Here is a 26,957-nt window from a genome sequence, read left to right as displayed (position 1 = left end):
TATCCTGACAAATGTAAACAGTAGGCTTGAGAATGTTGTCAATAGTAGTTATAGATTTCTCTTGTATAACTTTCTGTTTGTTAAATCTCCACAAAGAAATACTCATCTGATAAAAGAATATCCCGGTAAGAGTTACTTGAAGTAAGGTTCTTATTAATTTCAATTTTTCCATTGCAGACTTGATACTTAGAAGGTTGTAGGTTTACTGTACAAATGAAGCAAAAAAATAATTACTTTTCAAAGTTTTACATAAGTTAAAATAAACATAAATGTGAATATTTTAGATATTTAAATACAAGATCATATTTCCAAAATTTTATTTAAAAAAAATATATTATCTATATTTACCCTTGAAATCCAATTACTTTAATTGTAAATTGTTAAAAGACCAAGCAATAATTTTCTATTGAAAGACATAATGTATTAAGTGAATATAAATTAAGTAAATTAATTTTATGTTAATGCGTCATGCTTTTAACAAAAATATTATTTGTAAACCAAAAAAGCTTTGAATAATGATTCCTAGGATACCATTATTTCAAGCTAACATCTCTATAATCAAGTTCAAAAATATTAGTATGTTCTGGAACAGAATCCTGTATATAAGCAATTTTACAACATTATACAATACTTTGTTAATAATTAAAAATTAATTTTCTGTTTATAGATTAAGCTATAAAAATTGGAAAGAATTTTAATGAATATAATAGATTTGAAATCTGCATAAAATTTTAAGGATTTTTTTATAAAATTCGTTTTTTATATAATTTATTATTTAAAAGCGCAAATTCAATTTAAGTTAATAAATTTTGACCAATAGGATAGGTGGATTGGAAACTACCTGGGCTCTAATTGGTTGAATGATGTACGTCACTTAAGCTTCTCCAATCAGGGCGCAGATAGTTTTCAATCCACCAATCACAGATGTCAAAATTATTTAACCTAATTTGTATTTGCGCTTATAGATAAAGAATTATACAAAAAACGAATTTTATAAAAATTCCTTAAAATTTTATGCAGATTTCAAATCTATTATATTCATTAAAATTCTTTCCAATTTTTATAGCTTATTATAGATGTTGCCATCCTTGTTTTAGATATGTGAGGAGCATTGTGTTCAAGTTTAAGAAAGGAAAATATTTGCTAAAGCACCAAACCTCATCGACAAGTACAACTACTACAACATCAACAACATCCTATGTACCTCCAAGAAGAGAAAAGAGAAAAGCCCCAGGTACACATACCCCCACCTACAAACAAATTGAATGCGTCTTTCCTAAATGTCCTTCACATTGAAACACTAGACATGTTTGATTGTATAATTCAAGGATTTAAGGGGGGGGGGGAGTTCTGACACTTTTGCGTAAACAGTGATTATAGGCTTTGTCTTTGGACTGAGAGGATAGGTTATTAGGGATAAAATCATTCTTATATGATGAATTTCCCCCAGATTTAAGATTTTTTGGATAGGCCTCCAGGTTCTGGAGCTCCAGGCCTCCAGGTGGTCTCTGTACAGGTAAAAATTAAAAATAAGATTTTTTTGAAGAGTTAGAAGTTAACTTATAAAACAAAATATACTTCTTTTTGATTGTTATTCACATATTTGAAGAAAAAAAACATACATATTTTGTCTCATAAGCTGACATCTAACTCTTAAAAAATTTTTACCTTTAGAGAGACAACCTGGAGGCCTGGAGCTCCGGAACCCAGGGATAAGGGATAGGAAACCTGGCCATAAATTAGGTCTCGGCCTGGTTTTGAAAGGGATCATGCAACTTTTACCATTTGCCTAATTTAATGACCTTACTGGCGGACGGCTCATATTGGCTACCGCTCTAAACCAATAGTGTTCTGTGATTTGGGCTTGTTTTGTATCAACCAATCACTAATTGGCGGAGCCAATTGGTGATTGGTTGATACAAAACAAGCCCAAATCACAGATGGCGGAAATTTTAGAAGCAGACAATTATAGAAAAAATAATGATTTCGTCTGCTACGAAAAAATAAATATAAATGGTGTTAGATCACATTAGTTTAATTATTAAATCTGCTTAGAGTTAAACATTAAAAAAGGGCCATATAGAAAAAACAAAAATAACGGGATTATTTTTTTGGAAAGAAGGTACCTACGAATTTTCATTTGGTAGTTTATAAATTAGATGTTGTATTTTGAATTTTAAAAATTTAGTACGGAATTGTATCAACACCTTAACCCTAATTTTTGTACAATACAACACAGTACAGATATATCATTACAGCATAGTATCCAAAGAACTTGATAGAATGTTACCCAAGTGCATATTTATTTATTTATTTTGAATTTTAATTAGCAATGAAATTTTCAAATCAAATTTTTACTCATTAATAAAAATGCAAATAATACAAACTAAAATCTGTCTGAGGGAAACCCAACGATAGCTTTCTGACAGTTCAAATTACCAAAGTAAAAGATAAAAAATTTTGGGAGAGAAAAAACTTCATTTTAACAAAAGCCATTAATATATAGGTTTATAAAAAGTTATGTTTTTTACTTTAAACTAGCTACCTGAATTTGATTCTATACTTTATCTAGACACACACACACAGCTTTTTCATTAGCATTTTATACGAACCACTGCGCTATCCCAAAACTGGTTTATTAGGCTAGAAATAGGCCTAGGCTTGAAATAGGCCTGAAATAATATTTTCCTACGTTTCCCATCCCTTATCCCTGCCGGAACCTGGTGGCCTATCCAAAAAATCTTAAATCTGGGGGAAATTCATCATATAAGAATGATTTTATCCCTAATAACCTATCCTCTCAGTCCAAAGACAAAGCCTATAATCACTGTTTACGCAAAAGTGTCAGAACTTCCCCCGCCCCCTTATTCATAATGATCAAACTAGCAAGGACACACATGAAAAAGCATATGATAAGACTCATTGTAAATCTAGCACATCTCATTAGGCTAAATATATATGTAGCAATGATACCCATGTAAAAACATAGGATAAAACTTGTAGTAAATCTAGCACTCCTCATTAGTCTTACTATATAGGTAGCGAGGATGCACCTGGAGAAGCATATGATAAGACTCGTGGTGAATCAAGCACTCCTCCTACTACTGCTCAAGAATTTGATGAACTTTTACAGGAAAACTTACTTTGTTCGTCAGTATTCCTTGTTATCCAAGCTTATTGGACAATTATTTTAATTAATAATTTAACTTTTCTACTAATTCCTTTAAAGATTTCCAGATTTTACCTAGCTTTCCAGGAATCCTCATGGAAGTTTAGCAAAGTATTAGATAGATTAATCTTAAATAAATAAAATTTTTGCTTTTCTAAAACAAGAACAAATTAATATCACAGGAGTATGACGACGATGAAGAAGTCTACATTAGAGATAGGAATGATTAACAACAAAAATGATTTTGATATGTGTACAATTAGTACTTCAATTTTAAATTGACAATTAAATCGATCTTTAAATTATTTCTTTACGTTGAAAGATAGTATATACAGTGTAAAAAACAATTTCCTTTTTAATGATAACGAATAAAATAAGACTTTTTGGGGAAAAAAAAATCTTTAGCAAATAAAGAATTATGAGAGATAAAGCTTAATGTGATTTCTTCATGCATAGCCTTCTGTACATTGGACTTTAAGATTAAATTATTCTGGTACTAAAGTTCTATATACACTTATCTCATCAAATGGAAATAGAATATTGGTTACTTTTATTAATCCTGATTAGTTAGTTTAAACTAATAGTGTCCCAACTTGGTAACCAATTATTATCTGCAGTTTGATTACTTTTGTTTTGAATCGTATTACAAATTGTACAATGCAAATAAATGACTGTTGTTGATCCTCCCAGGAGAGCAGCTCGAGATGAACAGAGAGATTATCAATACAATGATGAGAAAGCCTTTAGAGATGATGATAAGGTAACAATGGATATAAAAATATGTGGATATTGTGAAAGATTCATGCATAACATCATAAAATGTTTCTCTCAGTTGGCTGATTATATTTTTTATACCCCTTCAAAAATGTTTAAAAAACAATAAAAGTATGTATTATGTGCAACATAATAATTAGTGTTAAACAAAAGTCTCACAGTTGTTTCTTGAACAGGAAATTTTCTACAAAATTTGATTTATTTAGTGGTTTATTGGAGCACAAGGTATGTGGCCCTATGGAGAGGAAGAGTATAGCACTCAGGCTTGGGTGGAGCATCAGTTTATGGAGGTAATAATATTAATATTGGAGTGCAGGGTATGTGGCCCTATGGAGAGGAAGAGTATAGCACTCAGGCTTGGGTGGAGCATCAGTTTATGGAGGTAATCATATTAAAATTGGAGCACAAGGTATGTGGCCCTATGGAGAGGAAGAGTATAGCACTCAGGCTTGGGTGGAGCATCCGTTTATGGAGGTAATCATATTAATATTGGAGTGCAGGGTATGTGGCCCTATGGAGAGGAGGAGTAGAACACTCAGGCATGGGTGGAGCATCGGTTTATGGAGGTAATCATATTAAAATTGGAGCACAGGGTATGTGGCCCTATGGAGAGGAAGAGTATAGCACTCAGGCTTGGGTGGAGCATCAGTTTATGGAGGTAATCATATTAATATTGGAGTGCAGGGTATGTGGCCCTATGGAGAGGAGGAGTAGAACACTCAGGCATGGGTGGAGCATCGGTTTATGGAGGTAATCATATTAATATTGGAGCACAGAGTATGTGGCGCTATGGAGAGGAGGAGTAGAGCACCCAGGCATGGGTGGAGCATCGGTTTATGGAGGTAATCATATTAAAATTGGAGCACAGGGTATGTGGCCCTATGAAGAGAAAGAGTATAGCACTCAGGCTTGGGTGGAGCATCAGTTTATGGAGGTAATCATATTAATATTGGAGTGCAGGGTATGTGGCCCTATGGAGAGGAAGAGTATAGCACTCAGGCTTGGGTGGAGCATCAGTTTATGGAGGTAATCATATTAATATTGGAGTGCAGGGTATGTGGCCCTATGGAGAGGAAGAGTATAGCACTCAGGCTTGGGTGGAGCATCAGTTTATGGAGGTAATTATAATAATATTGGAGTGCAGGGTATGTGGCCCTATGGAGAGGAAGAGTATAGAACTCAGGCTTGGGTGGAGCATCAGTTTATGGAGGTAATCAAATTAATATTGGAGTGCAGGGTATGTGGCCCTATGGAGAGGAAGAGTATAGCACTCAGGCTTGGGTGGAGCATCAGTTTATGGAGGTAATCATATTAATATTGGAGTGCAGGGTATGTGGCCCTATGGAGAGGAAGAGTATAGCACTTAGGCTTGGGTGGAGCATCAGTTTATGGAGGTAATTATAATAATATTGGAGTGCAGGGTATGTGGCCCTATGGAGAGGAAGAGTATAGCACTCAGGCTTGGGTGGAGCATCAGTTTATGGAGGTAATCATATTAATATTGGAGTGCAGGGTATGTGGCCCTATGGAGAGGAAGAGTATAGCACTTAGGCTTGGGTGGAGCATCAGTTTATGGAGGTAATCATATTAATATTGGAGTGCAGGGTATGTGGCCCTATGGAGAGGAAGAGTATAGCACTCAGGCTTGGGTGGAGCATCAGTTTATGGAGGTAATCATATTAATATTGGAGTGCAGGGTATGTGGCCCTATGGAGAGGAAGAGTATAGCACTCAGGCTTGGGTGGAGCATCAGTTTATGGAGGTAATTATAATAATATTGGAGTGCAGGGTATGTGGCCCTATGGAGAGGAAGAGTATAGAACTCAGGCTTGGGTGGAGCATCAGTTTATGGAGGTAATCATATTAATATTGGAGTGCAGGGTATGTGGCCCTATGGAGAGGAAGAGTATAGCACTCAGGCTTGGGTGGAGCATCAGTTTATGGAGGTAATCATATTAATATTGGAGTGCAGGGTATGTGGCCCTATGGAGAGGAAGAGTATAGCACTTAGGCTTGGGTGGAGCATCAGTTTATGGAGGTAATTATAATAATATTGGAGTGCAGGGCATGTGGCCCTATGGAGAGGAAGAGTATAGCACTCAGGCTTGGGTGGAGCATCAGTTTATGGAGGTAATCATATTAATATTGGAGTGCAGGGTATGTGGCCCTATGGAGAGGAAGAGTATAGCACTCAGGCTTGGGTGGAGCATCAGTTTATGGAGGTAATCATATTAATATTGGAGTGCAGGGTATGTGGCCCTATGGAGAGGAAGAGTATAGCACTCAGGCTTGGGTGGAGCATCAGTTTATGGAGGTATAGAGAGACAGGAAATAAATAAAATTGTTGGGGAATAAAATTGAATTAGTTATAACTTTTCCTGGTTATAACATTGTAAAGTATTTTTGTTAAAACAATAATGAAATAATTCATAAGCTTCTATTACCCAAATCCTAAAACATAGCATATAGCTAAATTTATGCTAGTACAATAAAGGAGAAACATAGTCAAAAATAATTAATGCTGTGTTTAATTTCAACTTTTAACTTAAAACCCAGAATAACCCTTACCATACTTTTTAAATTGGGTTAAATAGTTTTTTTTTCTTAGCTTTTTTTGATACACAAGGACCATGTGAAACCTTGAAGAAGCCTCTAAAATACGTTTTTTTTCTATACTAACGGATTTTTATGAAATTTTACAATATTTCGCTATTAAGGAATTTACTGTGCTTGACTTTGACGAGAATGATTTTGAAGAAGAACATATTCGTCTGTTGAATGAGAGAGATGGACAATGGCTGGATAATACTAGGCAAGGTTTATTCATCATCAGGTTCAAAAGTTAAGGTGATTTCTCTTATAGTGCCTCTAGAGCACTCAAACTCTACCCTCTTTAAAAAAAAAACTAAATAGAAAGTAAGGGAGAGGACTTTGGGGCCTGTACCAGCGGTGGCAAAAATTTAAACTTTGATGTGAATTAACCTTGGCACTAGGAATCTGAGTTTGTGGATCAGCCAGAGTTGTTACTACACAAGGAAATGTCTTGTTTCAGGTAAACAAAAATGAAACCAAAATGAGTATAATTAACAGGGATCAAAGGGCCAATAATATTATAATGTGATATATATTCCTTATGAAGCAAAATTACCCCTTCTGTAGATTACACTTTGTGGTTGAAACGTTTGGACACTCAACATAATGATCCGACAAATAAAAATTTGATAAAAGTCCCCTAAGTTGTGAAGCCAACAAAAAAAAAAAAGAAAACTTTGGAGACTAGTGTAATAAACAGCATAATGTCCCCTCCCTTAGAAACTGTTCTTTATTAAAAGTAAAATTTTAGATTGATTATTCTACAGGGTCATTCAAGAGAAATGATTTTTTTAAAAACTTAATTATGCATAGAAAATAAAACAATTATGTAAAATGCTTTTTATATTTGGAAAATCTATTATAAGACATTTATGTTACAAATATTTAAAAATTATTATTTCAACAAATTATGCCCAAAAAACCGGTTTTTCCAAAGACCTTTTTTTCGAAGATTTATGGATTTGAAGGGTGTGCAAAAAATACACACATTTTTAAATTTCAAATTGCGTGACTTATGTTAATAGTAGAAAAATGTTGCGCATACCGTTGGAATCTTTATAAGCTCTAGTTTTTGAAAATATAAGACCCGTTTTTGTGCTATTTGTAGTTTAGGAGCTATATTGAAAAATGTGAGAAAAAGGTTGAAAAGTTTTAAGTAATTGGAACATTTTACCTCGTAGCTCCTATACTATACGTAGCACAGGAATGGTTTTTATATATTAAAAAAACAGAGCTTATGACGATTCTAACGATATGCATAACATTTTTCTACTGTTAATACAAGCTGCGCAATTTAAATTTCAAAAAGGTGCGCATTTTTTTACAACCTTTAAATCAATAAATCTTCGAAAAAAAGGCCTTTGGAAAAACCGGTTTTTAGGGCATAATTTGTTGAAATAATCATTTTCAAATATTTGTAACATAAATGTCTCAAAATAGATTTTCCAAATATCTAAAGGATTTTACATAATTGTTTTATTTTCTATGCATAATTAAGTTTTTAAAAAAATCATTTCTCTTGAATGACCCTCGGGGCTAAAAAACTGGTTTTAATCTTATAATTGTTCATTCTATATCCGCGGAAAGCCGTTTATAATACGATGCGAGAAATAACTATTATAGGGTAGCTGTAGTTTCCAATTTCCTTCGAGTTCTTAAAGTTTTATCTTTATTCATATTAATTTTGAGGGAAACTGATCATTTGTTCCTTTCCATTTTTTATTGTGGTTCTTGATACGTAAATTTTAATCAGACATTTTTCTTCGTTATAATAATAAGCAAGAATAAATACCTTACAAAGTCTAAATGCTAATTTGCAAGAAATTAATTAAATTTAAACTGCCTAAATTTAATCCTCAGCGTTTGTTATAAGACACATTAAAGAAACATTTCTTAAATAATGTGAGTAATTTAACTATGACTCATTTTAAGTATTTAGCAGATATTGTATCTAGATTTCTGTTAAAATCAAATATAAAATTATATGTTTTCCGTCGATAAAGGGTTAAAAATTTGTGATTTTCTTAGTTTTAATTTTTCCGCTATGTGTCTTAAACCAAAAAAGGTTTTTAAACAACATTTATATTCAAAACGCTTTGCACATTGAATTTTGTTACCTTTTTATGTTTTAGTACAGTTTGTTGTTTAAGGGTATTTTTATATGTTTTCAATTACAAATTTTTAAAATAGTCTATAAACATATGAAATTGGATTTTTTTTAGTAAAATTCAACCTTTATCAATATCACTGTAAAACTGTTTTATTTCATTGTCTGTTAAATCCATTATTTGAGGCATTATTTGCTAAGTGGTTACTGAATGATTATACTGTAATATATCTATTATGTAATAATATTGATAATTTCTTTAATAATTACTGCGCTTTTCCTACTACGGCAAATATTCATAATGTGAAGTTTCAATAATAACAAGGATAATCCATTCACCTAGTGCACACATCCCCAATAGCGTTATGGACAGACAGACAGACCAAGTGAATTTAAAATCTCACTTGATGTTTTATTCTATTTACTTAATATCTCAATAATATGCAGGTTTAATGTTTATTTTAGATCTTGGACGTTGTGAGAATACTATTCTTCATATTCTACCACTTGGTTTTACTCACGAGAAACCAAAAACTATGGTAAATATTCAATTATTTAAATACGTCACATACTTTCTTTGGAACTTTCCCTAAAAGTGCCCAGCGATCACCCAAGAATTTTTGTTTTTCGAGGGGGCGTAATATGTATGATTTTAAAAGTTTTTTTCTTTGAGAAAAGTATAAACTAATGTATCTTTATAAATTGGGTGTGTCTGCCTGAACCCTATGGAGGATATTTTTTTCTGTACACCTTTATCCTGCGGGGGGCACTAACTCTGAGGGGACTATACCTGCGGTGTTTCCTTTTACCTAACAGTTATGAGGTAAAACAATAATACATGAAAAACTAAGGGTACATGGCAAATTTACCACTAGCAAAAATACAGTGATAATACTGTCATAAACACAGTGATTTGATGTCATAAACACAGTTCCACTGTCAAATTCACACCTGCATTTTTAGGGGGTATGACAAAAATATAGTTATTGTACTGTCATATTTACAGTTTAGCTGTCAATTATACACCTACATATTGAAAAAAATACATCCATTTAATTTATGATTCGTCAATTATACACCTACTTATTGACAAAATACATCTATTAAATCTATACTTATTTATCCATAATATTTTATACAAATGACAAAAACACACCCACTATTTGTCAAAAACACAGTGGTTGTATTTCTGCTAGTGGTAAAAGTGGCAGCACCACAAAACTAACCCACCTTCCTATTAACGTCAAAATAAATCCTTAAATATTTTTAGGTACCCAGATCCCGAGAGAATCTTGACCTGGTTGAAGAATACATGGTTCCAGTTGGTGGAGAGGTAAAATTTAAAGGAACATTGTTGGTCCATTGACACATTTTAGCAGCACAAACAGCCAATCCTTTGTTTTAAATGATTTGTTATGGAATACAATTTTGTTTATTAGCAAAAGCATTCTCTATTCCTATCCTAAAATTTTGAGTACCATGGCAGCAGTAGTTATCAAATTTAATAAAGGTACTAAGAAAGAGAGGTAATGCCTGATTGAGCCAATAAATGAATAGCATCGGAGCATACATAAAATCTCATTGGTTGAATTAAGCTGAAGTTTTCTAGTTTTTTCATTAGAGTTAATTAGAGCTGTTCTTTCAACTTTTACTCGAATCAAGTCCATCACATGAAGTACTGCCTTCATATTGTTGTTTCACATCTATGTTTTATCTGTGCATTAATAATAAATATGCTTCATCTATTACAATCGTTGTAAAATAATAAAAATCCCTCTATGAATTTAAGTTAATAAAATCATATTTTTTTCTTGAGTTTCTATTCAAACAAAAAAATAATATCTCGGACTTCAAATGTACATGATTTATAATCTTTAATTCGTAATTCGTATCTATTATAAACATTTAAAATACATAAATTCATAGTTTGTTTCATGTTTACCTCGAAATAAATTATATAAAAATAAAATAACAACAAATAGCAATACAACAGTACATTCGTTACGTTTTCAACAGGACCTAGCATAGTACTGTGTATACACTGTACACATATGGGTAAAAGGAAAGGGCATATTTTTTTCATTTTGTTCATATAAAGAGTCAGCTGTAAATAGTCGAATTTCTTAAGATAAAGCTTTTCTCACAAAAATTATATCGTGTTAAAATTTATTTTCTAGTATAGTGTAAAGCATATTACAAATCCTTTAATAAGTTAGCTATGAATTGTTGAATTCCTTAATATAAAGTTAGCATTCTAGAAATTATATACTCAAAAAATTTTAAAGTTTTTTGTCAGCTGGAAAAGTTCCTTCGTCAGATTTACGAAAAAGGGTTCACACTATAGTTCTTCTCTCCTATTTCTATTTCAAATTTATGGCAAAACTAGAAATTATGGCAAATTACATTGGTACCCAAAGTTTTGTAAATGGTTATCTCACGCGTTTACTTTTGTTACTTTTTTATTACTAGCGGCTACGCCCCTAGAGGCCTCTAGGGGGACTTGAGGAGAGAGTCGAATTTAATAATTAAATTTCTTATTTTAGATTTTAAAAGAAAAAGTAAAAAAATTTTGGGGGGCGAAATTTTTTTTTTTTCTTGGGGGGGGTGTCCCCCCCTTCATTTTTATTTTTAGTTAAAAAAGTTCAAATTTTTTTTCTTTTCATTTTTTTGGGGGGTTGGGGGAAATAGTTATAAACCTTCCCGGGACCTATGAGAAGCTACCCTGTAAAGGAGAACCCGATCGGTTCAGCGGTTAGCGAGATCCTTCGGTACAAACATACAAACACACACACAGACAAACACACATCCTGTTACTTTATTATAAGGATACTAGAGTTGGCTCGATTAAACTATCTTGCTATTGGCTAGTTTTCTATAAGTACATATCTATTTATCTATTTCAATTTTCCTCCCCCGCCATTACTTTCTAAAAGAAAGAAGTAAATATTTAATAATCTAATTGATTTTAAAAAGATTTTTTTCAATTATATTTTTTTCACATTACCATCACCAAAGGGTTAATTTGATTAACATTTTAGTTGAAATATTTGAACACAAAGGAAGTGTCGCCACAATCGAATTCTTTTAAAACAGAGTTTTCTTACATTTACTATATTATGAATGTATATTTTTTGTTTATTAAATTAAGATTAAATACTTCAATGTAATTCAAATATCAACATGAAGTGAAAAACTTAATTCATTCCATAAACAAATAGAATAAAGGCCTTATCGCTTTGGTCAATGAGAGTTTTATGAGGATTATTGGAGCACTATAAGTATTAAATCCTCTACTATTGGAAGACTCGAGCTCATTTATAGACGTTTATTTCCTATATAGATCTGTCATGGATCTTGATGCAATATAGCATGCCATTTTATAAAAAATCAGTCAAAAATATTTCATAAGGTAAAAAATTGAAAAAGTTGTCGCTCATATAGGTATAGAATAATATCAAGTTAGTTTGTTCAAACTGTTCAACTAATGATTTCAGCTGTATGGGGGGATTTAACTTTAATAACTATTTTTTTAATTATTTTGCTTCTTGGTTATACCTTATACCTGGCTTCGCTGCAAGGTTTAATAACCTTTAGGGGAAAGCATACATTATTAGGTCTTAATTAGGGACAAAACTTGCTAATCTCATTCTTGCATGCATACCAGGCGCGCCCATGCGTCCTACGGACAACCAACCCTTTAATTGCACGTCATTTGACTGGAGTCTGGGCCATGGCTTTATCCTAGTCTTAATATCAACATTGCACACCTGACAAAGGAGCAGTAGAAACATATGTAGCTTCGGAAGATAATTACCATTTTAATGTAAATAATTTTAATTAAGGTGAATATAAAATGTTCTGAGCCTAACCAGAAGATAAGCAGAGATGAATGGGACAACAATCCAAAGGATCAGCTGCTGACGGTCAAATGTCTACCTAATCTCAAGTTTGATATCCCTGCACAGAATTTCCCAAGGGTAATTTTTATTAAATTTTAGATCATCTATATCATAAGTATTATTGTTTAATTTTGGTTTGATCCTTATACTAAATTTTTCCCTAAAGATTAATTTTTTTACAAGATATATGGAAAATGAACATATAACATGTTGATATTGTGAAAGGGGAAATTTTTGTCGTGAATTTAGCTTGATAATATTGACCTCATTTATTGGTCAGTTCGATCATCCAATGGGAGGAGAGGGGATGGGGTGGATGGGGAGGTATGTTATTTTATCTAGTGCAATTATTACTTATCAGAGTACATAAAACATCCAAGTAATATGATAATATATTGATTATATTTAGTGTCGCCCCTACTGTCCAGCCCCTAAGAGGCTGTGGAACGAGACAACTATGAAGGATGATGTGTTGCCACTGCAGAGAATATTCCTTCTAGATCCTTCCCTACCTTTCCTGAAAGCCACGCATCCAGATGTCGGTTACAGGTATAAATATTTATATAAAACCTAGAGGACGGAAACACCCTAAACACTAATTTTTAGGATCGTAACTAACGATAACTTTAGCTATGAATAAGAACCTAAGTTATCATCCTGTTAGTTGCACGACCTTTGTCTTGAAGTCCCTGATTATTAGCAAGGCATTCCCCTGCTTCTTCAATATTAGGTAATATTCTAAAGAAAATTGCAGGTTGGAATGATGTAGATAAGTTATAGTTTGAAATTTTTTTAAAAAAAGTTTGGAAGTCAAAATTCAATAAAGTACCCAAAGTTTTTTGAAGCAACGAATAAGATTGTTATAAAACATTGGGTAATTTACAGTCCAATAACCGTTCCCATTGAAACAACTCTAATAGAAACTTTTCTAATTTTAGGCAGCTTGAGCCCAATGACTACACAGGTCTGACATTAAACCTGAACAAGACAGATCCTGATGAAGAATACTGGGAGGGAGACAAGGTGATATTTTACAGGAATAGATATTTTATGCTTAAGATTTCAAAACGGATGTCGTAATAGGGATGAGAAGAATCTTTTTTTACATTACTGGAACGATCTTATTATTCAAGTATTAGAACCTTAAAAATTTAAAAATGATGATAACATAAAAATTTCGAAAAAAATTTGCTGCTTAATTAAAAAAGCAGCGAAAAAGAAACAATTTTTCATACAGAAATTTGTTTTTTTTATTTGCCATAGCATTACTGAGTGTCCGATGGACAAATTCAATTACATAGTGGATGCTTATTGGTTTAGAGAAACTTCAAATGTATTGCTTAGGGAAAAATGTTCACTTTAATTGGTCAAAAAATATTAAGATTTCTATTACTTATTTTTATGAAGCAGCAATGTATTATCTTTGCAAATTTTATTGATTTATTTCATAGCTTTCTTAATCTGTCCTCTAAAATTATATATTGCAATGTTTAGATATATTTTGTGTGCATTAACACTACACTGGGTGTGGAAGAGGGAGATTCAAACGAAGTAACATTTAGATGCAGGTAATGTCAATAAATATGCAGATATATCATTCCAAAACAAGATCTATAACATCCAAAAAAATAAAAAATAATAAATATGACTTAACATTCCTACTTGTTCTTTGATTTCTGCCTAAAACAACCACAATGTATTTTTAACAAGAGGGTTTATGGAGTTTCTATTCAATTATAACTGATTTTCATATTTGGGGTTGCAGACAAGCAGGCTTCAAATTGCTTGTTTTAAACCCTTAATGTCAGTAACAGCAGAGATCTTTGGGGATATGACAATGGACGATAAATTGATGTAAATATCTAATGATGGTAAACAAAATCACTTCCAAATCAATAGAAGAAAAATAATGTTTGAAATGTCTTGACACCACTAGTTAATAAAAGAACCAATCAAATTGATTAAAAGTGCCAACATTTTTTAAGCCAATAAATAAGAAAATGTTATAATCAGGGATATAGGGATAGGACAAAGGAACTAAAATTCAAATTTTGCTGTCTTGGATTTTCGGTACTGGAACTAATGCAACTTTTCTTATTTTGACTAATTTTAAAGACTTTTGGGACAGGCGCACATAATGCTACCAATACATAGAAAAGTAGACAATAAAATTAGAATTGCAGAGAATTACTTTGTCTGGTTCTAACATTTTTTTCTACTAAGAAACATTCCATTTTAAATCATTAGGTTATGGACATATATTTCCTTTTTATGATGTAGATATGATAGAGTGCCAGCAAATAATACCTGGCCTGAGTGTGATATCAAGACTACAACTATATATTTAGATATGATGGTGTTTATGCAGTACCAGCAAATAATACCTGGCCAGAGTGTGATATCAAGACTACAACTGCTAAACCACGTAAGGATTTTATAAATTATTTTTTTAGTCTTCTTAACCTACTGAGTTTTCCTTTTAAGGGATTCTTCACGGCCCCATTTTATTTTAATTTTATATTAATGTCTTAAGATGGTTTCATGCTAATCTTTGGTTCTTTTCTGCTTCTTTGAATTAGTAATAAGAATGAATTTTCTTACAATATAGTTCAATAATTATCTTTACTTTAGCAATTGTGTTTGGTGTCCAAATGTCACTGGAGGAAACAGATGAAGAGCTGGACAAATTTATGGTTCTCAAGGATTTTATGTTTATGCAGTCACAAGGAGAAGTTGAGGTAAATTAATTTGTATTCAACAAGGATAAAAATACCCATAATGTAAAAAAAATCATAAAAGCAACAACTCTCTCTTTAAATTTTATTTAATACTTATATTTGCGGGAGCGTTTGTTTAATGAAATCTTCCAATTTTTAACATTTACAAAACAGCCTATTTTATTGCATCAAAATCCATGACAGATCTATATAGGAAATAAATGTGTATATATGAGCTCAAGTTTACCAAGCAATAAATGTTTAAAACTCATAGTGCTCCAATAATCTGTAATAAACTCTCATTGACCAGAACGATAAGACCCATTATTTTACCGTATGAAAAATAAATTAATTTCATATTTCATGTTGCTATTTGAATTATATTGAAGTATTAAATTTCTATCCATAAAACAGAAAATTTAAATTTATAAAATAGTAAATAAAAGAAAACTTAGTTTTTAAATAATTTGATACTAGCGATATGTGCGTAATGTGGTCAGATATTGAACTAGAATTTAACAGTTAACTAAACATTTTAACCCATTCAGGACAATAATTTTAAATAAAAAATATTATGATCCTAGAATAGTTTAAAGAAAGAAATCGTCAGGGAGAAGATAATGGAAGAATAGGGTTAATAGTCAGAATTCAGATAACCAAAAGAAAGTATATAAAACATTGAATAAACCTAGCCAATAGCGAGATAATTATATCGAGCCCAACTCTAGTGGTAATATATAAATATAAATTGTTTAGTAACTAAGCCCCAAAATATAAACACCAAACCTAAGCAAATACAGAATAGCATACTTTCAATTGCGTTATGGAACTTTAAATATTTTATTCTAAAATTCAGCTTTGTGAGGTCTTGGATAACTTTATTCTCTCTATCTATTTGTTTTAAAAAAAAACTAATCACAATTCTAAATTTTAAGGGTTTGTTCTGGAAGGTAACAGTACCATGCGGCATTATTCTCCTTCTAATCATCATAGCATGTCTACTGGGTACTAGACATGATAGTCTACTATGTCAGGTGAGTATATTATAAAACATGATTGCCTAATATATCAAGTAAGTGGCTTCTACTAGACATGATAGTCTACTATGTAAGAAGAGTTATTGGTACTAGGCAAATAGTGTACTCTGTCATTGTCAAGTAAGTGTCAAGTACTTGATATGTACTATGTAGAGGTAAGTGTCTTGTACTAGACATAATAGTATACTATGTCAGGTGGGTGTCTTGTACTATTCATGACAGTCTACTATGCCAGGTGAGTGTCATATAGTAAATATTATAGTCTACTATGTCAGGTAAGTGTCTTGTACTATGAATGATAGTATATTTTGTTAGTTGAGTAAATTGTGCTGGACATGATTGTCTGCTAAGCTTTATAAGTGTCTAGACATGAAAATCAACTATGTCAGAGGGGTTACTGGTACTGGGCATGTCAGGTGAACGTCTTTTACTAGACATGACAGTCTACTTTATCAGGTAAGTGTCTTGTACTAGACAAGATAGTCTATTATATCAGGTGAGTGTATCGTACTATACATAATATTCTATTATGTTAGTCACTAGATATGATTCTCTACTATGCAATGTAATTTTCAGGAGGAGGTTGCGGGAGTACTAAATCTGATCTAGTAAAGTATGCCTTGTACTACACATGAAACCTTTACACCTGGAATTAAATAAAACCATACATATGCTATACTTACAGACTATATACCATTACTGAACTTTTTATGTGATTTATTGGAATTATTTCAAATTTTTGTTGTGAATATGAAAGTATTAGTTTTACAAAAAAAAATTGTTAATAACTAATTTGTGTTTTCAGGTGTGCAATAGAGACTATGAAATCAAACAAATGCAGAATTATGGACACAAGGATTATATTTATGAAGGATAAATTACAGGGATACAGGGAAAGGACAATGGATTATGATATAATTATCTCTAATTTCATTTTTAAAAATCAATCTAACTCTATTGTCCTTTCCTGCCCTGGATAAATCTATATAAACAATAATATATTTATTTAACTTTATAACATTAAATGGTCCTTTAGATACATAATAAATTGTATTTTTAATTAATACTGTTCTTTTTAATATAGATGCACACATCCAAAAACATTAATAATGTTACAATAATAAACAAAGTAAGTGATTTTCAATGCATAATTTTAGATTTAAAAAAAAATAATAGTAAGCTTGATTTAGAAGTTTAATTCTAGAATTTTGTCATCTTTCTTGAGCTATTATTGTTTAAGCTGTTAGCTGTGTACTTTTCAAGCTGTTACTCAGGGCAGTCTGGTTGCTGTGAGGGATGGGCAGCTTTAAACTGTTCCAGATGTTCTAAGCTGTCATGGATTCTGGAGATGATGGGAAACTTTGACATGTCAACAGAAAACCTAAAAGGATTAAAACTTGTTCATTTAGAAAGGTGAGGTCAAATGAAAAGTTTTGAGAAAAAACATCATAAGTTTAATCCCTTTTTTGGATCTATATCTACTCGTTTTTTAACATCTACAAAGTAAATTGATGACTTTTGAATTAAAAGCATCAGTTGTTAACGCTCGTTATATTGTTTTTTATTTGCTTTAAAAGGGAATAAGCTTAGCCACTACTTAATGTAATCATTCTTTATTGGGTAAAAATTGTTAATGAACCTTTTAGCATTATAAACTTGTGGAACAAGGCAACAATCGGCAAGAGTCACTTCATCACCAACACATCTTGTTCCAGAGGTTTCTGCTAGAACTTTCTAGAATAAATAAAATCAGCAAGAGTAACTTCAACACCAACACATCTTGCTCCAGAGGTTTCTGCTAGAACTTTCTAGAATAAATAAGATTATCAAGGGCCACTTCATCACTAATACATCTTGTTCCAGTGGGTTTTGCTTGACCTTTCTAGAAAAAATAAAATCAGTAAGAGTCTCTTTACTATCTTGTTCTAGAGGTTTCTTCTAGAACTTTCTAGAATAAATAAAATGAGCAAACTACACTTCTTTACAAACACCATATCTTCAAGAGGTTTCTTCTAGAAATTTATAGGATAAATGAAATTAGCAATAGTCGCTTCATCACTGACACCTAGCTAAGAGATTACTTCTGAATCTTGTTAGACCACTGTTAAGAAGGTTTCGTGATAATAGTTTGACAAATTGTGTTATCTTCCTTGAAAGTCCCTGTTGAGCACTGAATAAACACCCCCCTATTTTTAAAATAAAATTTAAAAAATTGCAGGGAGGGAAGGTTAGTTTATAGTTTGTTTGTTTAAGGTTAAGTTATATTGGGGTTTTCATTGCTCAACAGGCACTAAGTAGAGACGCACCTAAATTGCGAATAATTTTGCACTGTGTAAAAATTCAAAGCTCACCTCAAGAGCTACAAATCCTTTGTCAATCCAATATTTGGACCATGCCATTCTACCTTCCTAAATAATAAGAAAATATTACAAAAAAGGCCTTTTCAAGCTAAATACATGGTCTAAAATGACATTTTTAACCTACAATAATGTGAAATGAAAAAAATACAATTTACACTGAACCAAAAGTCGTCATCGAAGATATCTTTTTAAAAATGTGAATAATATTAATATTTTAGACTTTTTCAGATATGCCCCACTAATGTGAAACTTTTAAAATATTTTGTGAACTTTTTTATTTTTAAAATTAAAATTGCTTTTGTCCTTTTAAAGAACTCAAGTAACATAACCAATTTCAGTTTTTGGCAAATAATTTAACCTGAAAGTAGCTGCTCATTTTAACAACACTTGATTGACTCTAAACAAAATTGTTCTTGTTAATTGTAAAATCTTACCTGGAACTGACTATAAACCTTCATCACGCACAAATTCTAGAAATTATCATAAAGCGCATTATTCAAAAGGATATAATTATGTTAGAAAGACTTAACAATTTATCTGGTATTTCTAATGTTTATTAATAGTTATTTATCGAATCGTTTTATAGACAGGTTTCCGCGGTATTAATTTCATGATTTTTATTTCAGTATTTACAGAAAATTGTATGTAATAAAATGCTATATATGATTTTTGAGTATGACTGAGAACAGCTGTTCTAATCTAGTGAATATTAATCGGTTTCGAAGCCATACTAGAAATATCTTTCTACTTTGTTCGGTTTGTCAGGGAGGGTAGAGACATTAAACTGTAAAAAATACTTGACAGGTACCCAAAGTTTAATAAAAGCTCTCATTTATTTCCTTAAAAACTATGAATACTTTAGATATTTAATTGTTGGTTTAAACTAGCAATGTCCATGTCCAATCTTTTCAACCAACAATTATAATCTACAAAAGGGATACATTTTTAGGGGGTATTTTATTTGTCGACCATTGTCATATTCAGTGGCGTGCACAAGGATTCACCAAGGAAGTGTGAAACCATTAGGGGTCGAAAAAAAAGCTTTTTTTATATTATTTTATAAAGTTTTCTACAAATTTAATCTATCTTTTAATTATTACATTAAAAATATAAATTATTTGTAAAAAGTCAACCTGTATCGGTTGAATTCCAGAGTTGATTATCTCACACACCATTCGAACCTTAACAAATCATCCTATTATATAAAGTAGTAAGCGTTTTTTATCTGTGTTGTTGTTGTAGCCCTGAATCTCTGAAGTTAGGACTCAGATGCACACGGAGACTGGAAGTGAGAATCATTTGGACAATCTTAGATTGGTAAGCTTCGCGCACAGCTGATTGTATTCTATGTTACATTACAAGCTGACCCGCAATTCTCGTGGAAGCTACTCAATTATTACATCACCCTGGCCTGGAGTTTTAGCAGGTTTTCCATATTAAGCCACCTTAATTAATGGCACTCTCATTCGAGGAGTATGGACGAGGGAAGCATGGTTAAAGTTGCTTGATTGGTAGAATCCTATCTTTCTAGAAATCTCCATCCATACAACCTAAGGGCATCTCAGGGAAGGTTGCGTGATCATAATCTGACAAATTGCGACAACATTTGCCAACCAAGTACAAAGTCTATGTGGGGACTCGAATTCGGTTTCTCTCAACCACAGGTTAGTGCGCTAACCACTACACTATTGGATACCCTTTTATCTGTCCCAAAGGATCTCGATAACCGCTAAACCGATATTGTTCTCCTTTACAGCGAACTTCTTAAAGATCCTGGGAAGGTTTTAAACTATTTTTAGTGAGGGTGTCTTCACCCCCCTCCCCCAAAAAATATTTTTGTTACTCTTTTGAAACTCAAATTTAAAAATGGGATGAGGTCGACTATTCCCCCTACTACCTTAAGTATCCCTAGAGGCTTCTAGGGGCGTAGCCGCTAGTTTTATATAAAATAATAAATAAACAATGATGACAACATTCATTAAAGCAACACTTAACAAACAGAGATGGCCAAACAAACGGACATTAACAAGTACAGAGTACATGACATAATTATATCAAAAAGGTAAACATCATTATGTTTAAAATATACTATATATTGACTGATTATAAAGTTGCTACGCTTCCTTAATTGTACCTAAAACTGTTATTGGAATCATCAATTTTCAACTTTAAAATTGATAGATTTTCTTTGGTTATTGAGCATAAATTATCTGCATTTATATATTTATGTATAATCAGAGAGAGAGGGGACAATGGGCTGTTTATTACACTAGTCCCCAAAGTTTTATAATAAAGTTTTCTTATTCGTTGTTTAACAACTTTGGGGACATTGATTGGTTGGATCATTAAGCTGAGTGTTCAACCACTAATTTTAATCTACTGAAGAGCAAAATTTGTGTATATTCTTTGGGGATGTAAATCAATTTATCGGCCATTGTCTTATCCCTTTATTTCCCTGCATATATTGCAACCTTACCTTTGCTTTGGTGAGAGGATTCTTAGGTAGGAGATTAGCTTCTGGCTTTATATCATTGATGTACTCCATTATTGCCATCGATTGGGTTATTCTAAATATACAGGGACAATAAACATCATAATAGCGCAGTAACAATAAAATATTTTTATCAATATTCGCTCTACGTCTGGCATTCTAAGCTTATTTTATATAGATGTTGTCAGATGCTTTTTACAGTGCCTATAAAAAATTGTACCATCCTGGCCTAACAGAGGTCAATTAGAATGTATAATGGCCTGCCATTTGTAATTAAGTCTGTGTATTGGCGTATCTTATGTCATTTGTATTGCATGACGTCATTTTTAACAGGCTCTATAAAGAGCTTCATGCTGTCATCATTGTTTTAATGATGAGATACCTTGTTCCTTGAACTTCGAATGTTGGTACTTGTTGCATCGGATTTTTAGCACTAAAAATATTAAATAGGATAAAATTTAAATGAAATAACAATTATTACAAAATTAAAAGAATTACATTTTTTCTTAAGACATAAAAATAACTAGACCTAAAAGATCATTTATGTTTAATCTAAAAGCCTTTAACAATCATTTGGTCAAACTTTTAGTTGTAATCAAAGTCGAATCTCCACTCTCAAAATAAGTTTTCAAAGGAAAGAAACAAAAATAGGAGAAGAGTATATTTTTCAGGGGAAATATCTCTTGGGAGAGTGTAGGTACCCTCTCACAAATAGCTATAAACCTCCCTGGACCTAGAGGAAGCTGTAAAAGGCGATTTAAACGGGATCAGTCGACAGTCAGACACACAAGCAGAAAGAGATCCTGTTACTTTTACACAAGGATGAAGAGTTCAATTGAACCATCCCTCAAAAAAAACCTTGTAGTATTAGTAAATAAGAGTAAATTTCTTAAGTAAATGAAAGTGTCACCTCCTTACCTATATTCTGAGTTCAATTGTTCTCCTCCATCCTTTACCAGATGAACAGGCACCTGATCCACCTCTATGCCTGCCAGCTAAATAAGATTAATGATTGTTTGTCAAAAGAAAATCTGGTGCTTTCACTTAAATCATGAGGGTGGGGGGGGGGGGGGGCTAACCCTTATTTTGTTCACTAACCCAGCATAGCCTACAACTTCGGAGCCCTCACATATCCTGCTGGGCTACTATACACAATAACCTTAATGTACCTGACTTCTCAAACAAAGAGGAAATACTAACAACCACTCCCTATATTATCATATATATTATATGAGATCATTAAAACATCTTCTGTCGATATTATGTGAGCTATGGCTATTAAATAGTCGACATAAATAATTTCATTGACATATCAGTTATGAATAGGATCAATAATATTTTAGTGCAGCTAATATTCAACTTGGCCACGTCTGTTTGTCCGTCTGCGAGGGTTTGTGAATGTAGTTCTTACCTGTAAAGCAATTCTAACCCTCCAGGAGCAGGATGACCTCCAGTAGCTGTACAGGACAGGCCTATCACTCATTCATATACTTATACAGATAGGACAGTCTTTTCGTCGGTCTGTGAGGGCATGTTAGTGTAATTTTACCTGTAAAGCAATTCTAACCCTCCAGGAGCAGGATGACCTCCAGTAGCTGTACAGGACAGGCCTATCACTCATTCATATACTTATACAGATAGGACAGTCTTTTCGTCGGTCTGTGAGGGCATGTTAGTGTAATTTTACCTGTAAAGCAATTCTAACCCTCCAGGAGCAGGATGACCTCCAGTAGCTGTACAGGACAGGCCTATCACTCATTCATATACTTATACAGATAGGACAGTCTTTTCGTCGGTCTGTGAGGGCATGTTAGTGTAATTTTACCTGTAAAGCAATTCTAACCCTCCAGGAGCAGGATGACCTCCAGTAGCTGTACAGGACAGGCCTATCACTCATTCATATACTTATACAGATAGGACAGTCTTTTCGTCGGTCTGTGAGGGCATGTTAGTGTAATTTTACCTGTAAAGCAATTCTAACCCTCCAGGAGCAGGATGACCTCCAGTAGCTGTACAGGACAGGCCTATCACTCATTCATATACTTATACAGATAGGACAGTCTTTTCGTCGGTCTGTGAGGGCATGTTAGTGTAATTTTACCTGTAAAGCAATTCTAACCCTCCAGGAGCAGGATGACCTCCAGTAGCTGTACAGGACAGGCCTATCACTCATTCATATACTTATACAGATAGGACAGTCTTTTCGTCGGTCTGTGAGGGCATGTTAGTGTAATTTTACCTGTAAAGCAATTCTAACCCTCCAGGAGCAGGATGACCTCCAGTAGCTGTACAGGACTGGCCTATCACTCATTTTGTCTGCAAGGTTTATAGCTTATTAATCTAATGCAATCAAAATCTCTAAAACCCACCAAAAAATATTTGTACTCTTTGCGCTATTCAATTCAGGACGTTTCATATCCCATGATTTGGGATTACTCAAAAAAATAATCAAAATCAAGGGGTTGGGTGATTTTTACTTCCTGGGATAAAAAAGTATCTGCATTTCATTTACATACCTAAAAAATAAACCTAGTAAAAGTGTCTGACTCTGATTATGACGTAAAAAAATATACACTGTAATTGACCAAAATGGTAAAATTTATAGTGGCCTCTCATTGGCTAATTTTTTTTACGTCATAATCAGAGTAATAATAAAAATTAAACGACTCATTTAGATATTTAACACTTCCCCCCACTCAAAAAAGACCTTGGGCGATAAAATCTCACTCTTCAATAAACTGATCGAGTTCTCAATTTTAGGGCAGCTTCACATATAGGTACCAGGATGTCTTTGGGCTATTTTATAAAAAATTTCAGTCTTGGGATGGTTTCAGGCTATTCTTCCATCACTTTTGAATACGTAGTCGTACAGGGGCTATATACGCAGCCGCTAGTGATACTATAAATGCGAAAAAATACTATACTTAGGAAGATATACTATTTTCACATTTAATGTTTAACTTTAAAATCAAGTAAAACTTGATTGTAATATTGTTGTTATGTTACTAACTAAAGATATTCAAATATACATATATGTTGTTGAACCACTTGGGACGTATAAGATGCTATCTAAAAGCGAGTTTTGCGTATTTCCCACAATATGCTTTGCGAGCACAATACCCACCTCCTTATTTTTAATAATAAGTTTAAATAAGCCATGAAGATAGTTATTTTTTTCTGGGAAACAATGTAAATTTTAACCGAAATGAAAATAACATCTCCTACAATAGAAATTTTTAAATGCTTTTGCAATGTAAAATTCTACTGAAAATTGCATTCATTGAAAAAATTACCCATTAAAATAAATTTTCTTGTCAATGATCAACAAGGATCAGAATGATGAAAGTAGCGAATCATAATGGATTCAATAAAAAAAAAATTTTAAACTATATAAGAAAATAGTTGCTCCGCCCGTAGACTTTTTAAGGCGGCGGGAAAATAGCCTAAAACCACCCCCGGATATTTATAAAGCTTATCTGAAAATCTTCGGCATTTTCTGAGATATTTAGCTTTATATAAAAAACCTTACAACTTTTAATTTTTGTGACATTACATTAAATCTTTTTGAGTAAATGATACAAATGTCTTAAGTATAACGCATTTAAAAAAAAACTAAATACATCTTGTCTAAAAACAAATTCTTTGCTAATCTGTCCTTTAATTACTTAAATGTAATATGGCAAAAAATTTAATATTTTCTAAATAAATGAGTTTACGGAATTTATGGTAATGGTTATAGAGTTGATACGTTTTCTAATTGTAACTAACTGATACTGGAACATTACTCCAAGTGTGATACCAATAAGAATCCAGTAAGTAATCTTCATAGTTCTTTGTTCAGTCATGCTAAAAAATATGGATATTTAATCAGGGAGTAAGGGGGGGGGGGGACAATGGATCGAATATTCAATTTTTAAGAGTCTCAGACTTTGGGTACTGGCCTAAAGGGAATGTGCACGAATTCAGCAAGTTCTGACTGACTTTAGGTACTAGCGCATCAATGCCCCGCTAACTAGCTGAGTTAGTTTTGAATATAGCAGAAAGAAAAGTTTGTTATTGATGGCTGGTTTTAACAAATATTTTTTTCCAAGAAAATGTCATTTCATGTATAGAAAGTCTACTGTTATATTTATGTATTAAACAATCTAAGAACCACTTGAATTTAGGTGACAGTTAAAATATATGAGAAGGGTTGACGAAGTTCTAAATAAGATTTTTCTAGTGATTAAATACAGAATGTTTACTACATTGTGATGTATTGATAATTTAATTTTCAAGTAAATGATTTTTTTCTTAGAACTAATTTTGTTCTAAATTATATTACCATGATCCCCAACAATGTTGGTCAAATTTTCTTGATAAATCTGGTTTTTATTGCTTTTCAGCAAAAACTCTTAAATTGAATCCCTTACTCCATGTATTTAATGATATAAAGATTCAAGTGAGAAGTTTAGTGATTTTTACCAATAAATTTATTATTGTTATTAGACACTTACCCTTTTTTATTATATTGTACATATTTCTATTTTTGTTGGTGCTTCCCTACTTATAGATGTTGTTATCCTTGTTATAATTTATTGAAATCTTGTACTGTGCTAATACTAAATTTTCTATAAAATGAAAGTTTAACAGTCCCAAAAATGATCATTACATTTTTTTTTGCAAATTCAGGTTTTGCAGTTTCAATTCAAATTATTTTTTATTGTATTTACAATTATGTTTAAATAAACGTAATAGATTAATGGTTAGTTTAGCCGTTTAAGAGATCTTACATACAGAAATACGCACATACATCTTTAACTTTAGTAAATAGAATGGTTTTTCAAAATAAAATATTAAGAATTTATATTACAAGTTAAAATAAAAGATTTTTATTAAAAGTCTTTGATTATTCGGGCTCGGGGAGGAAGGGGACATTAAATTTTATAGGTACCCAAAGTTTTATAACTGCGTTATCTTATTCGCTGGATCATAAAGTCTGGGGACAGAAATTTTAGTTTGTTGATTCCAAGCTAGTTGAGTCCAAACCTTTCAACCAATAATTTCAAACTACGGTAAGGGCAATTTAGTTTATCATCATTGGTGAGGTATATAAATTTATTGTCCACAGTCGTATCCATCATAATCTCTGGTATTTAGCCAATATACATTGTTTGTTTAAGGCATTCCAACATCTCTTAAAAGGATGATAATATTTAAAATAGCAAAAAATAAAGTAACTAAATTTTTTTTTATAGCGTTGGTAATACAATTGAGACTTGTTATTAGTAAATGTATTTTGGAACTTATCCGCGACTGTGGCGTAACACGTAACGCATCCGCTGGTTGCTAGTAAAATTCCAGCCCAATAATTAAATACTTTAAAATGGTTCCTACTGCTACAAAGTCTACCAAGGTGTGTGACATAGATAAGTAGATTAGAGAGAATGCCTTTACCTTAAACAGGCGCAACTAAATCATTATGTTTAGTTAGAAATTCCGGACAAATGTATTGTAATCAAAGGGTTGGATGTCTGATGGGATTTGGCTAACAAATTTTTGTTGCTGTTTCTTGAAAACATTTTTTATATAATTCTTTCTACCATTTCAATGTTTATGTCTGATTCAAATTTTATCAGGGTGAAAGAGATTGATACCAGCACAATTCCGCCAATATAATTCATACATTAAAGACCTGTGAAGATGATGGAGAAGGTGCTTTCCTTTTATTTTCCAGTTGAGCACTGTTGACACTTTCCTATTTTTGAATTCCTTCATAATAATGGAGGAGGGGTAGTATTTTCTTCCTATAATTAACCCTACGTGGGCTAC

At 32.3% G+C, this 26,957-nt stretch overlaps 2 protein-coding genes across 5 annotated transcripts in view; one reads left to right on the top strand and one right to left on the bottom strand.

The window, feature by feature from the left end:
- LOC145322996 (uncharacterized) overlaps positions 1–17,223 on the top strand; it is a 43,240-nt gene extending 26,017 nt beyond the window's left edge. Inside the window, exons 40-56 of the mRNA XM_080165382.1 lie at positions 1,098–1,234; positions 3,039–3,135; positions 3,354–3,391; positions 3,862–3,929; positions 4,150–4,233; positions 6,661–6,755; positions 6,937–6,995; positions 9,108–9,181; positions 9,913–9,975; positions 12,485–12,619; positions 12,951–13,090; positions 13,480–13,564; positions 14,036–14,109; positions 14,890–14,966; positions 15,173–15,279; positions 16,194–16,292; positions 17,101–17,223. Of these exons, the coding sequence (XP_080021508.1) occupies positions 1,098–1,234; positions 3,039–3,135; positions 3,354–3,391; positions 3,862–3,929; positions 4,150–4,233; positions 6,661–6,755; positions 6,937–6,995; positions 9,108–9,181; positions 9,913–9,975; positions 12,485–12,619; positions 12,951–13,090; positions 13,480–13,564; positions 14,036–14,109; positions 14,890–14,966; positions 15,173–15,279; positions 16,194–16,292; positions 17,101–17,172 (1,504 nt within the window). The 3' untranslated portion in view covers positions 17,173–17,223. The remainder of the gene's footprint in view (positions 1–1,097; positions 1,235–3,038; positions 3,136–3,353; positions 3,392–3,861; positions 3,930–4,149; positions 4,234–6,660; positions 6,756–6,936; positions 6,996–9,107; positions 9,182–9,912; positions 9,976–12,484; positions 12,620–12,950; positions 13,091–13,479; positions 13,565–14,035; positions 14,110–14,889; positions 14,967–15,172; positions 15,280–16,193; positions 16,293–17,100) is intronic.
- LOC145321995 (maleylacetoacetate isomerase-like) lies at positions 17,139–23,515 on the bottom strand. 4 transcript variants are annotated; one of them, XM_080163721.1, is made up of 9 exons: positions 23,386–23,515; positions 22,065–22,141; positions 21,529–21,579; positions 21,132–21,222; positions 19,789–19,836; positions 19,090–19,125; positions 18,647–18,703; positions 17,935–18,029; positions 17,139–17,676 (listed from the first exon to the last, which is right to left on the bottom strand). In XM_080163721.1, the coding sequence occupies exons 1-9, from the start codon at positions 23,455–23,457 to the stop codon at positions 17,562–17,564; spliced, it is 642 nt and encodes a 213-aa protein (XP_080019847.1). In that variant the 5' UTR covers positions 23,458–23,515; the 3' UTR covers positions 17,139–17,561. The 4 variants fall into 4 exon arrangements, with proteins under 4 accessions (XP_080019847.1, XP_080019845.1, XP_080019846.1 ...); XM_080163719.1 differs by lacking the exon at positions 19,090–19,125 and adding an exon at positions 19,014–19,052; XM_080163720.1 differs by lacking the exons at positions 19,090–19,125; positions 23,386–23,515 and adding exons at positions 19,014–19,052; positions 22,558–22,645.
- Positions 23,516–26,957: the final 3,442 nt, after the last annotated feature.

Source organism: Acartia tonsa, chromosome 6, assembly GCF_053477335.1.
Source record: "Acartia tonsa isolate MP-2025a chromosome 6, ASM5347733v1, whole genome shotgun sequence".
Taxonomy (NCBI): Eukaryota; Metazoa; Arthropoda; class Copepoda; order Calanoida; family Acartiidae; genus Acartia; species Acartia tonsa.
Note: the sequence above shows the minus strand (reverse complement) of the source record. Positions and strands in the feature narration are given on the sequence as shown.

Coding starts and splice junctions, on each gene's coding strand:
- LOC145321995 (XM_080163719.1), bottom strand. CDS start 23,457: ATGAGTGATAGGCCAGTCCTGTACAGCTACTGGAGGTCATCCTGCTCC. Junction 21,223..21,528: donor TTCGAAGTTCAAGGAACAAG/GTATCTCATCAT, acceptor CTGTATATTTAG/AATAACCCAATCGATGGCAA. Junction 18,030..18,646: donor AAGGATTTGTAGCTCTTGAG/GTGAGCTTTGAA, acceptor TATTTATTCTAG/AAAGTTCTAGCAGAAACCTC.